This window comes from Symphodus melops (genome assembly GCF_947650265.1).
Source record: "Symphodus melops genome assembly, chromosome: 18".
Classification (NCBI taxonomy): Eukaryota; Metazoa; Chordata; class Actinopteri; order Labriformes; family Labridae; genus Symphodus; species Symphodus melops.
The window spans coordinates 9594223-9608289 of NC_136708.1; the positions used below are offsets into that span (position 1 = coordinate 9594223).

A 14067-nucleotide genomic window follows, 5' to 3' on the forward strand; every position below is an offset into this window, starting at 1 on the left:
CCACCTTACCTGAAATCTAAAGTAGCTCACTTAAATCATTAAGTGAGCTACTCAGACCTAAATCATTGGGGGGGTAACCCTTATTTTCCTTGGATTTCTTCAAACGTTGTTATTTCCAAGCAACGCTAAATCATAATTTCATCACAAGAGGAAAGCCTCAATTCATCCGATCTGGAATTGGGAGAGAAGTGCTATTGATGTTTGGTGCTCATCTGAGCTAAAGTTGTATTCCCCTCAATGCGTTCAGAAAGCTGCCACAACAACAAGAGGCACTCCAGGCAGCTAAAATGTGAAACGCCAAGAGCATAAATTCCTTCCCTCTTTCCTTTCTCCCTATGGAAAAAAACTGGGGAAAATATCTCAAGCTGCATCTCTTTTTTTCCAGAACATTACTAGATCACTTGATGTTAACCGATATGCCTTAGAAATGCTGAGAAACATTGATGACATCATCAAGAAAATACTATATTGTTAGTTGTTTAAAGGTTGAGCTAAGTTATGTTACATTCTGCTCTTCAATTATATTCAAATGATCATAGAGATAACACTAAATTATTTACCAACACAGCGTAACATAACATAGTTTATGACTAATAACCATTGTTTTGCACCCACAGCATACGTTTTAGTCCATTTGTAATGGCACATAAAATGTTTTATTGTAAACCACCACAATGATGTGTATCATTTGTTTGCTTCAGGTACTCATGTAAGCAGTGTACAGACTCCTACCCTAACACCCGGACTACACCAAAAACCCACACCCGCTCCCGTAGCTACACCCGCTCTCTGACCAGCTCACAGGTAACAAAAAAAGGTTAGATGCATTAATTAGGTCCGTTTAGTTTTGTGTTCCTCAACACCTTCTCTCTGATCTTTTAGTTGGGCGACACGCTGAACCGTCAATTTGAGGCGGTCTGTGAGACCATGTTTGGAGAGGTGGAGTCTCAAGCCGTGGAGGCTCTGGATCTACCTGGCGTGTTCCGCACTCGCAGCCACAGCTACGTCCGTGCCATCCAGGCCGGCTGCTCCCAGGATGATGACTGCCTCTCTGTCTTCTCCATGTCGGGCCCCCAGGGAAGCATTAAGAGTGGGGCCGGTGAGTGTCTGCGGTTTGTGTGTGAGTGTGCGAGAGAGACAGACAGAGCAATGTGTAGTTTGCAGTGTCATTGTGGTGGGAGACACAGCAAGGGGAAAGGAATGTCATGACAGCTTTTGTTTGTGTACCTCGACGAAGCATGTTTATCACCTTATACACGCACATCTGTCAGGTTGTCAGTGTTGGAGCTGCATGCACTGAGAGCATTTTTCTTTTTTCTTTTATTTCCCTTCAATCTCTATGATCTGACTTTTTCCACCAAAGCCCTCTGCAGCTCTGTCTTTCTGTTTGTATGTGTGTACGCTATAAGCTTGCACGGTTGGCGTTTGTGCGTCGTGTTATTTTGAATGCTCTTTGTTCTCTAGCTTTCCTCCGTATCTCATCTCTCCCATCATCATCATCATCATCCCTTGTGTGCTCGATGGTTTCTGAGACTCAGTATTAGGTGCAGAGTGCTCATTATTATGACGACGGCTCAGTGTCTCCAGCCGCCTCTGTCACTCAGACAACACTTTCTTATTTTCTGGTTAAGTCTCACTCTTGTGTCCTCTAATCTCCTCTTTACCTAAATCTTGTGGGGGTTTTTGCATTTACTGTTTCTTTTTGTATTTGCTGTTTTTTTTTCCACACAACTCGAGCATTTTAAACACCTGCAGTACTACTGCAAAGCAACTCCCGTGTAGCGCAGAGCTGAAATGCCCTGTGTTAAACCAGCATATTCCCATGATGGTTGTAAAGCCTTGAAAGTGTCACATGCATCAACGACAGACCCATGTGCACACAACACAAACATACATGATCCTTCATACATTCAGTCTCCCAAACTGGAGCTGATAGCTTCATGACTGGGACCGTTATACATTATGACAAGCTACTTTTGCTGGAGGTGTTGCTTGGAAAGAAATGCGTTAAAAGTTCTTCCTTTTTTCTCTCAAAATAAACGTATGTGAGTATATACACATTTGAAAGATGCTCAGAAGGATAAGGAAGAGACAGGATCTGCGCTTCTTATTTTAATATTTCTCTCAGGAAATTGCTTCATCTTCTGAAGACGCAGAGTTTAGTTCACTCAGGGGAAGAGGTTTTCTTTTGTCACTTCTGTCATTTTTTGTCACTCCATCATTTTACTCCCTGGGTTGCAGTGAAATACAAAGCAAAAGCTGCTTTTTTGTTGTTTTTTTTTGTGTGAAAGTAATCACAGCTATTGAGTTTTGTTTTTAAATATTTCTATGACACGTTTCACGTTTTTTTTAATGATTTTTATGTGTTCTGTCTTTCTCTCTGTATCTCTCAATTTCAACACATTTCCCTCTTTTACTGTTTTCCTTTCACTTTCTACTAATAGTCTGTTCCTTTTGTAAGTATCCCCTTCCCCTGCTCCCTGCTCTTGTAGTGACCATTTCGCTTTTAACAGTCCACTATGTCTCTGTCTTCCTTTCTCCTGCTCTTTTGACACTTCAGTCTTTCCTTATCGTAAAGGTGCTCCTCCCCCTCTCCCTCCTCGCATGTCCAAGTCTTCACTCTCGGTAAGAGCCCAGAGTAGCACAGAGTCCACCCAGGATGCCTACTTCCAGAGCAGTGGACCATTGGTCTCAAGTTCAGGCCCCGGGCGCCCTAAGCAGCACAGCAACTCAGTGGACCTGGGCAGCTCCGATGGCCCCTCAGGGCGTTCCTCCAGGGGAGGTTACTACTCCTCCACCGGCCCTGGACGTTCAAGACAGCACAGTAATTCGGCAGAGAGCCTTGACGGGGTCAGGGGTTCCCGGGAGCTGGTACCTTACGCGGGGGGTCAGGGGATCGGAGTGAGGGCCAAGCACAGCAGCTCGGCTGACAGTCTACTGGAGGGACCACCGAGGCCGGCCAGGGAGAGGGACGGCAGGGCTGGCGGCAGCCTGGGGAAGTCCACGTCTCTGCCTCAGAACAGCATAGTGCTGAGTAAAGCTGGGGGGCAGGATGACGGGCGTGGTGGGAGAAAGTGGAGGCCGTCCATAGCAGTGCAGGTAAAAGATTTTTCTCTTTCATAGGGTGCCACAAGAGCAGATGAGTCCTAAAACCCGGAAGTGAATTAGCTTTTGAGAGCCATGCGGTCTAAACTCTAAAAGTCAATGGGGATTTTGAATGGGTTTGTGGTTACACGCCTGAAAGCAGGTCTGTGGTTAACACAAGCTTAAGAGGTGTTAATGTTTTGTTAGACGAGATAAACTATGTTAGCTAAGACCCCAACCTTTTTCAAAGTTTTTACCCATATTTAAATCGGCGGTTGCTAACAAGGGCGAAATGGGACTGCAGTGGTTGTCGGGGACATTAAACATCATGCCAGTAACTCTGTCACTCGTCCAGTTTATAATCTCTATTCATGTTATTCACTGCTGTCGGAAATGTTAGTTGAATAAACAACTTATCAAGCTACGGTTTCGCTAGCTCGTCAAAACCGCTGATGAGATTGATAAAGCATAACAGTAGAGACGTCAAAATCAACCGACCGTGGTGTAGTTCGCTTGTAGCATAACGTTAGCTTTTTACTTCGGTAATGTCGGTTGCAATAACTGTTCAAACTTCATATATAAAATGGTTTTCATCTGTAAAGATTATTCAGCTGAACAAAACTTCTACGCTTCAGAAACGCACGTATGCCCCAAAGCTTATTTTCTGCAATGATCTAAAATCCAATACAAAATTCCCATTGGAGAATTCTTGTTAGACCCCATGGTGATGCTACTTCCGGCTTACAAAAACACATCACTTTTGTTCTCATCACTTTTGTAGCCGCATACTTCATACTGTTCATACTCAAGTGGCGTCACATAGCTTAGCCAGCCAAATCAACCCCTACTCTTAAGAACAGTCTGAAACATATTTTACATGTTGCCAAATAATATGATTTCTTCTCTTCAGGTGGACAGCTCAGAGACTCTGTCAGATTCAGATGCAGAGGGCAAAGCCCTCACAGAGGTCCACTCTATAGGAGTCCAAGTGGAGGAGGATAAAAGGTAAAAACCAAGCCATCGGAGAAGAAGAAGTATTTATCTTTGAAATGCCTTCCCAACTTCAACTGTTATTTTGCCTGACATTTAACTTGGCTTAATTAGGGAGATAAAATTGCAAAATAAGATGTGTGTTTGTTTGCCACTTTATCTTTGCCCAAAAACACGGGGCTTCATCAAGACCTTTGGGCTTTGCACAGAAAATTATGCAAATAATATGAATATATAATTCTGAAAAGCCTTCATCTCCTGGGCATCCAACAGTGCAGCCACCTAGAGTTGATTTCTAGGCTAGATCCTATTATTTAATTTAACATTTCATCAGACAACACAGCTTGAACTAAGTAACAGTGTTTTTCCAAGAATGTGTTTTTTCGACTGTAACCATGGCAGCCCTTCTCTTAATTACATCCGTCTTTGCTTACTGGTCAGATTCACACAGATCGCATTCTACCGAACCCCCAGCACTGTGTGAACATGCACCTGTTAACAATGTCCCCCATCTTCGGCAATCATCATGGATGACAGTGTGACATCTGCTGAGAAAACACTAGGGCAAGGGGAAAAAAAACAACAAAAAAAAACTGACTCACACACCTCATCAGACAGCTAAGGCAGACTGGGGACTAACTTGTTATAGAGTAAACACTCATCTCTGTGTTCATCGACATGACATTTGCACACACTGGTGCGTCATATGCCAGAGGATTTAGCCGGGCTTATCACTGCTGTGTGAGTAGTAGTGACTGCAGTGACAGCATGAATATCCCTGCTCCAATAGGATTGCGTCCTAAAATAAGGGGAAAAAAATGTGATACTCTGTGCAACTGGATGGCTAAAAGCCTGCTGTGACACCCTGTGTTGCAGACGGGCTCGTTTCAAGCGTTCCAACAGTGTGACAGCGAGCGTGCAGGCCGACCTGGACCCTGAGGGCTTCCCAGGGCTCAGCATCGCAGTGCCAACACAAGACAAGAGTCTGCAGTTTGGATGTTCCTTCCAAAGGCACTCTTCAGAGCCGGAATCAGCTAGCCAGTACGCAGAGTGTCAGCGCACTGTCCACACACAGGGACAGTGGGCCTACAGGGAGGTAGGTCTGCACTGACGTGGTATAATTATCTCCTTAGACTTTGATGACAGGTAGAATTCTTGGGAGCTAAATTCAGTGTGACAACAAAACTGCATTGTGCACAATTCTTATCAGTCAAAGGTGTAAAGTACATTTTGTCCACTCCTATGAATTGTTCAGTCTGGTGGTGAATATTCTATAACCACAAAAATGGCATGCCATAGATTGGGAAAGGGGGGGAAAAAAATGTTTAGAGCCCAAACAAGCTTTCAAAACTAAATAATGCACCAGAAAAGATTCACTCAATGTCTGCTGCCAAGCTGCTGACTCAAAACCCCATTGTCCATGGAACCAAAAAAACACTTAACAAACAGCAAAGGCTGCCAGGGACGCCTGAACAATTAACACAAAAGGCTGGGGTATAGAAACAAACCCAGCACCCCAAGTTATTCTCTGAGAGACTGGCGATGGAAAACTAACAGAAAGTTCTTTGTTGGTGTTGTTGGGGTTTTCAGGAGCGAATACCTGACCAACGATTAGGTTGGGTTTTTATAATGTAAAATTTAGTTGTCAAAATAAATTTAATAATTAAGTTTATTTAATTATTAATATAAATCAATTTGTTATTAAACTGAGTTTAATAAAACCTCAGAGCACCACCCTGTAAACAGGGAACTACCAAAATATTACAAATATCAGTCTCAGATTAATTAATTACCAATATCATTAATTTTTAATAATCTATTTAATTGAAGGTGTGAAATCCGAACACAAAGCCCTTTCACCCAGCCTAAGTCACAATGTAAATACACAGTAAGCACAAACAACTGCTCTTTAAATAACAGAATTTATTCAAACAAGAAAAATCAAGTTAATCAATGAAACTCAATCAAACAACTATTATAAGCTAAACTACAGATAACAAACACAAACAAGCGTGGCACGTGTGTGTTTCTGTGTGTGTGTGTGTGTGTGTGTGTGTGTGTGTGTGTGTGTGTGTGTGTGTGTGTGTGTGTGAGTGAGTGAGTGAGTGAGAGAGAGAGAGAGAGAGAGAGAGAGAGAGAGAGAGATCAAAATGGCACGTGATGGCGGACACTGAACACAGGTCTCCTAACCTGGTCTATTGTCTAGAGACCGAGTCAAACTCTATCTCTACCTGATCTATGTCTCTGCAGCGTCTGGAAAGCCACAGATATCTATGTGTGTGCGTCTGCCGAAAGGTGCGTGTGTGAGTGTGTAAAAGGTGGGGAGAGAGAGAGAGAAAAAAGAGCGCACCTCGAAAGCTCAATCTCAGCCTGGAGCTCACGCACAACTCAGAGCATAGTGTACTTCACTACCAGAAGCCAGTGGCCGAATTTGTATCAGACGGCGTTCACACTAGTCTTTCTGATAATGAGTCTATTACCCGGTTATGACGCGAGAGTTCACAGAGAAACACACGGGACGCAGCGGCCCAAATAAAGAAAACAAAGAGGTTTTACTCTCATAAAACCTAAGACAGTGGTCAAATACCAAGCAAATATTATCACAGTTTCACAATAACTCAGTTATTAAACACACTCTCTAAAGCTAACTGCCCATTTGTAAACCTCACTTGTAACCGTTTGTCCGCGGTTGATGAAGGAAGAAAAGGGGTCCTTGGGACAGTCTGCAGCCGTCTCCCTGGTGATGGTGATGGCGGCGCGTCCAAGGGGTTGAGCAGGGCCGTGGTGTCCTCCGTGGAGCGAGGTGATCTCCGTGGATGTCCTTTCTTTACAGGACGGAACGAGACGTAATCCTTACGATCTCTCTCAATACCGTTTTAATACGGGAGAAACAAGACGCTCTTCTTGGAGATGCGTTCAAATGGATGATCTGAGCTCGGAATTCAGGATGTCGGTATGCTTCAAGGCCTTGGGTTAGCTGCGCGCCAAAACTTTTAAATAAAGAAAATCGTGCTGTGAAAAAGGAAGCAGAGGGGTATCCTCGGACATCGCCAGACGACGTGTGAAAGAGTGTGAACAAGGGTATACAACTGGTTTTATCCCTCCCAAACTTCACACCTGTGTTAGGTGTGGCAAAGCATTCTGGGAGTACCTGCAAGGCCTGCTGGGATAAAGAGTCTTTTGTCATGGTTCTCCAAAGGGACACAGACTGAACTTTGTCATCCTGGCTGGACCCAACAGTGTTTATATTCACACACACCGAGACACGGCCAACTAGAGAAAACGCAGAGAGAACCGCTCACTACCTCTGAAGGTTAGGGAATGAGTCAGAACAGAGCAGTGGAGACTCAGAGTATATAAAAGCCCCCCACACCTGGGCTTAATCAAAGCCAATCAGTCACACACACACCTGACTGCGGTGAGCTGATTCACTCGCCAATCTAGAGTGCCTTACGAACGTCTGACCATGCTTCTGATCACAGTAAGAAACAGTGCATGAGCGTGAACCCTGGGGAAAAAAATTTGTGCGACAAAACATGACATATGATACAAACAGAGCAGAAACCTGGCTAAATAAACTCCACTGAGACAAAGTTGATCATAATCCCTTTTGTTAGCTTTGAATTGATTTTTTTTGGTGATATTTTCTTATAGCTTTCTGGCATAAGAACAATGCCATCTCGTATCTGGTAACTATGAGGCCAGGATAAGAAAGTTTGTGATTGCAAAACTGAATCACGAGCAAAAAAAAATGTTTTTTATCATTCATTTGTTGTTTTTTATTTTAACTTATTTAACATACTTTATTAAATTATGGGTTTACCTGTTATTGAGAGACAAGTTCACAGTCTTGGCGAGAAAAACATAATTTTAAAATGTTTGATGATTTTGAAAATGTGAGCGACCCCACACGTGACGATAAACCATGACGGATTAACAGTTCAGTTCTTTTCGTGTGTGGTGTGCAATGAGACAACCAGCTCAGCACACCGCACACTAACTGATTCGATCACCAACAATCAGGGTCTTAACTATCAAAACGTGTAATCTTGCACAGTCATACATTATTTAAGAGTAACCAAACATGATGGTCAAGCTAAGTGTAGCTAGCTGTTAGCTGGTTCGTCCATTACGCTAAACATTTACTTCCAGCTCCTTCCCTTGTCAGTTGGATTGAGGTTTGTTTTACAGCACACGTAGAAACACTCGAGTTGTTGCTCTATATCAACAAGTTGGTCCTGAATTTAAGACATCCATCTTACCTTATGCTTTGCGAAGTTGTCTCTGTGGTTGTTTGTTGTGCTTCCTGCTTCATTCAGCTTGGTGTCCTACTGGCTGGAGTCCATGCTCAGCTGTCCTTGTTGTTCTCCCAACAACAGGATTTCTGTATGTTTAATATTTACAATTTCAAATCGGGGTGGCCCTTAGGTTAAAATCCCTCCTAACACACCTCACACCACAGGAGAATATGGCAAGATCATCTCAGGGATGAACTGGGCCCATAATCAGCCCAATTCTCTTGTAGTTTGTACCCACTTTCATAGATGTACTTTAGAGTGGGGCTGTAACACAAGGAGTGTGCCAGAGCTTTTGGGGGTTTGGTGCCTTGCTCAAGGGTGCCTCTGCACTACTCCGGAAGTGACCTGGCGCCTCTCCATCAACCAAACTAACTTCCATATTGTGGTCGGGTCTTGAACCAGCGACCCTCAGATCAAGTTCCAACAGACTGAGGTACCACTGCCCCAAACGGGCGATGAGATATCTCCATGTAGGCACAGGAGAGCCAAAGTTAGAGTCATATTCAATTGTTAATGGACCTGACTTGATCTTATAAAGTGCTTTTACAGTCTGTTTGATGACTCAAACTGCTTCCCCACCCCCTGGTAACACCTACCTATTCATACACTGATGGCAGAGGTTGCAACGTAAAGTGGTTGTCAGAATTAACTTAACCCATTCATACACATTCACACGCCATTGACAAAGTAACAGGGGCAACTTGGGGTAAAACATCTAGTCCAAGGACAGGTCGGACCCCCGACCTTCCAGTTGAGTACGGACCTCCCGTGTTTCAAGAAATACTTTCTGTTTGCTGCAGGACTTTATCCAAAGTGGATACAACACTGACACCTGCACTGCAGACCCACGGCCCCACCAGCACCCACACTTGCCTCCACGTTCCCACTCCCCCCTACCCATCACCTCTGAGCGAGCTTGGGCAGGGACGCCGTCCCTCGAGGGCCCCCGGAGCCTACCCGACTCAGGCCGAGCCTCGCCCTGCATGAGAGACGGAGAGTTCTTCCTACGTCTCCTGCAAACCGAGGTGGAGAGGATGGAGGGATGGTGCCAGAACATGGAGAGAGAGGCAGAGGAAAACGAACTGCCAGAGGAGGGTGAGTTTGCGAGCATCAAAAGGATTGCAGATAAAGTTCAGTGATGAGTAATTCGTGGAGCTCTAAAAGTACTTATGTGCTCTTTCTATCTAGTTCTTGAGTTGATTCGAAATGCAGTTGGCAGTGCCCAGATGCTCATGTCTCAAAAAGTCCAGCAGTTCTTCCGGCTCTGCCAACAAAGTGTGGTGAGTTTGTGCAATACATGAAAAATCACGACATAAATCATTACATACGGTACACGATTTAGCCGAGATTCAGTATCGCTTAAGGCGAAATTAGCTTGACTGCAAAAACACAGCTGCAGATTGAGTTATATGATTTTCTTTTTAATGCATGCCTGGATAATACTTCCCTTAATGATCACTGTGCATGACATATTTCATTGCCTGCCCCAGGACCCATCAGCGTACCCCCAGCCCACCTCTCAGGACTTGGCAGGCTTCTGGGATCTGCTGCAGCTCAACATAGAGGACGTCAGGGTCAAGTTTCAGGACCTCCAGAGGGTCAAGGACTCTAATTGGAGGCTGCCACCTGAAAAGAAGGTGAGATGCCTCAGGGTCCACACAACCCTGGTTTCCCCACAGCACTTCCCCAGAGCTAAGCTGGCAGTGTGCAGAAGAGTAGCGCAGATGGTCGTGCCCTCCGAGCCTTTGTAGGCTGTGAAAATACAGAACGGCAAGCGGAACTGAACCAAGCTGAAAACAAGATGATGGAGTCTTTAAACTGCTTGAAATGGAAATGCATATCAGCATCGTTGCTTCAAAAAAAAATGCAGCAGCTGGTCAAACAGAAGACAACACCTCTCTGTCACATAATTGTGTATAACAATTAGGCTTCTAACTGATCAACTACATTTTTCTAAATAACAACCTAACATTTGTTTCTCTTTTCTTCTTTTCCTTTTCGCATTATCTTTGTTTACCTTGTCTTTGCCATTTCATTTCCTTTTATGTCTTCCGATGCTCATGCATGAGAACATTTTTGACTTTTTTTATTTTTGTTGATTTCTGTCATGTCTGAATTATTTTTTCTTCCATACGTGAATGTTCCTTTTTTTGATTTCCATTTGTTTGTTTCTCCCTATACCTAAAAAAAAAAAAAAAAAAATTGCATGGGATTCCTTTCGTGTAACCATCCATATAAACCATTAATTTCCACCACCCGACATGATAAATCCACCGTCCGTTTCCATCCTATCTACGTTTCACCTTGCTGGGCCAGGACGATAAGAAGCTTCCTCCTCCCTTACCAAAGAAGCCAGCAGGCGGGGTGAGTGGCAGCCTCAGGGCTGATAGCAGCATGGATGGGGGTGCCGGAGGTGGGTCAGGTGGGCTTGTGGTGCCTCGCATCGGCGGACACACCCTCCCCATCAGGGAGAAGTCGCTGGACCTCGGGGACCGTCACAGAACAGAAGCGAGAAGGAGGCTGCTGCAGACAAAGCGCACTGCTTCTTTCAGGCAGAACTCGGCCACAGAGAGCGCAGACAGCATCGAGATCTACATCCCTGAAGCCCAGACTCGACTTTGAACTCTGAGACGTCTCTCACTCACCACCTCATTTATTCTTCATCCCTTCGAAGCTCACCTGGGCAACAATCGCAGTCTTTCTATTAGCCCAGTTTTAGAATTTTTGCAGGTCATTGCTGTTTATCTGCTACCCATCCCCACTATTTCGTCACATAACTACAAATTCATTCCTCGTGCTCATTCAAAAAGCAATGACAGCCATTTTAGTGTCTTGAAATTTGGATATTTTACAGACACTGAGGCCTCGACCATGAAATGGTAGCTAGCAGATACAGTACAAGCTATAGACTTTTTTTAAACCAATTATCCGAGTTTCTTTTGGGCTGACAACAAACGACAGTCCACTTTTATACCAGTTGTCAGCAGATGTTCACGCAATAGTAGCATGCCTGTGCGTGTTCACCTAGCACTTCTCCATCACTGCAAATAAAGGGCTTAACAGGAACAAAACCTCTGTGTGAGGAGATAACAGACTCTCCCTCTGGATCTCCTGTCGCCATCTTCTGAATGCGAATCAAGTAAGATATAGTCACACCCTTTGAAAATGCTAGCAGTAGGAATGATTACACATGGAGTCATTGGTCAAGTTAAATGCCCTTAAAGTTGGATGACTGACACTCCCCAAAGAACATTCCCTGATCACGGTCACTGACTACAGCTAGCTTCTTTTACCCAGGTGCCATCTGTTCACCCAGGCACCCAGTTGAAGTTATCTGCCTCTTTACTTCATTCTTCATGTCCTGTGGGTACCCTCAGCATTCAGCAGCAAGGCTGTTTGAATGTGCAAGTGCTATTTGTACATAGTGTGCACACTCATGTTTGCTAAAAGCAGATTTTTTTTTTTTGGTGAAGCATCACAGCCTTGACAGTAGGAGAGCATCCCAGTAAAAAAACAAAACAAAACAGAGGTTTTTTTTGTTTTGTTTCGTTTTGTTTTTAAATGTAGTCTCTCCAAAGTTTCAAGTGTTCAGGGTGGGGTCTCTGGGAATATTTGGGGAATAAATTTCAGTGGCTTTTCAGGACTTTGCTGAGAAGGCCCCTATTTCACTGTGAGACTATAGCAGCACCTAGTGGTCGGATAAAGACCCAAACCAATGTAAGTGGTTTGTAGAGTTTTGTCAGCATGCCCTGAAAGAAGATTTTTATTTTATAGAAACGTTTTGCAATTCTTCATTCCGATTGGACTTTTCCGTCTCGAAAAGCATGAAGAAGTAGATCACGAAGGCAAAGGAAGGACAGCTGCCAAACTCTTCTGCCTAACTTGAACTAAATCCTCTCAATTTCACACACCGCTGAGAAAGAAAAACAAACAAGGAGTCATCAATGTCACTTCCCCGCTAACCCCCTTCCAAAGAGTCATCAAAGAGAGGAAACCATCAGGTGTGAAATGATAGAAAAGAAGCAACTTGATAGAGTTGGCTAATTAAATTCAGATGAAGTCACACGTGTTGCGAATGGAATGACACCGTTTGTTTGCTGCACCATATTTTCCTTTCACACCTTTGTTTTTGTTTTTTTGTTTGTTTTTTACATCATCCTCCACTGGAGAGTAGCATGTTTTAAAAGCTTTGAAAGGGTCTCATTGACACATTTATGTCAGAGCACATATTTTCAATCACAGTATTTGTATGGATGGTGCATAATATTCATTGTGTCATGAAGTACGCGTGATGAAGGCCAATGAATACAAAAAGAGTCCAAATCAGCTGTTTTAAAGACAAGAATATAAGAATCTTTTAGCATGACCTGTTTTTTTTCTAACACTTATTTTAAAGGGAGATGTATATTTTATAATATAATCTACGTTTCTAGATTAGTAGAGACTACTGAGTACAGTATATGTACAAAAAAAAAGCATATATCAAATGTGAAATACTACAGTATTATTATGATAGATTATAGCATTGTGTGATACTACAGCTGTGTGGCATATCCAGACTCAGAACATGTGGGAAAAGTGATCTTCAGTATGTGAGTGCTGGGCCGGGTTCAACAGGGTAAATAACTGGCAAGAGTGATGATTGCTGAGTGTACTGTATATGTGTGTGTGGTTCTGAAATATACTGCTGTAACCCCCCTCCCTGTAGTTCCTCTTTAGAACCAACTCCATGTGCCTAGCCAGCTATATGTGGAGGGTTTCTTTCAAACACAGTTTACGGCATATAGAAAGACATGTAAATAGAAAAGTACAAAATCTGCAGAGAATATTGTTAACGAATATTGTTTTTATTGTACTGAAATGCCACCCTTTGTCTCCCTCACTCACACACACTTGCAATACAAACATGACTAGAGGAATTTGTTGGTGTTAATACTGCATGTTTTATGTCAAACTCCTTTGAGAAATTGAAGCAGAATCTTGTTTTTTTTTTGATTGAGAAAAGGAAAATAAATTTTGTAGCTTACAAAACATTTTTTTTTGTGATCGAGGAAAAAAAAAGAATTGAAAATTTTACAGTGCAAGTGATTTCAACAAAGTCACTTCTTTGTACAAAGATTCTACACTTTGAGGACAATGATACTGGCAACCTTGAAACAACAATCAATGTTTAGATTTGAAACTCAACGGATCAGATTAACCATTTCTGTGTGAAACGAGCAGCCCTTAAGATGATGAAAAAAAGGGCTGAGAATCAGACATCACGTTTTATTCATCTGTAGCAGTGTGGGCTGCAGAGCGGCCTCTTTTATCCGCTCACCCTTCTCCTCTGTTACCCTCAAACTTGACAGCATCTTGACGGTTTGTAACACAACGCTCACCCAACAAAGCACAAAGACCTGCTTTTATACTGTTACTCCACTGTGAAGGCCTCTCACCTCCACCCTCACAATCCTCAAATCTACACACAGAGGGATGGCAGGCTCTTTCCATTAACAACTCGGCCTTGAGGGACTCCAAGGATCAAACTGGCTTGGACCTTTATCCACCGTAGCAACTTCTTCTTCTTCTTCTTCTTCTTCTTCTTCTTCCTCCTTCCTCTATACTTTTAACCACAAGTTGAGATATTAGCCAGCCACCTTGCCTTGAAACAGGTGTATTGCAAACACACTTAGGTGGAACAAGTTCCATGCTA

General features: G+C 43.3%; 1 protein-coding gene across 1 annotated transcript in view; it reads left to right on the top strand.

Moving 5' to 3' along the window:
- dlgap3 (discs, large homolog-associated protein 3) overlaps positions 1-11895 on the top strand; it is a 33652-nt gene extending 21757 nt beyond the window's left edge. Inside the window, exons 6-14 of the mRNA XM_079367345.1 lie at positions 702-804; positions 883-1099; positions 2561-3099; positions 3995-4089; positions 4951-5170; positions 9173-9467; positions 9561-9652; positions 9863-10009; positions 10689-11895. Of these exons, the coding sequence (XP_079223471.1) occupies positions 702-804; positions 883-1099; positions 2561-3099; positions 3995-4089; positions 4951-5170; positions 9173-9467; positions 9561-9652; positions 9863-10009; positions 10689-10994 (2014 nt within the window). The 3' untranslated portion in view covers positions 10995-11895. The remainder of the gene's footprint in view (positions 1-701; positions 805-882; positions 1100-2560; positions 3100-3994; positions 4090-4950; positions 5171-9172; positions 9468-9560; positions 9653-9862; positions 10010-10688) is intronic.
- The last annotated feature ends 2172 nt before the right edge of the window (positions 11896-14067 follow it).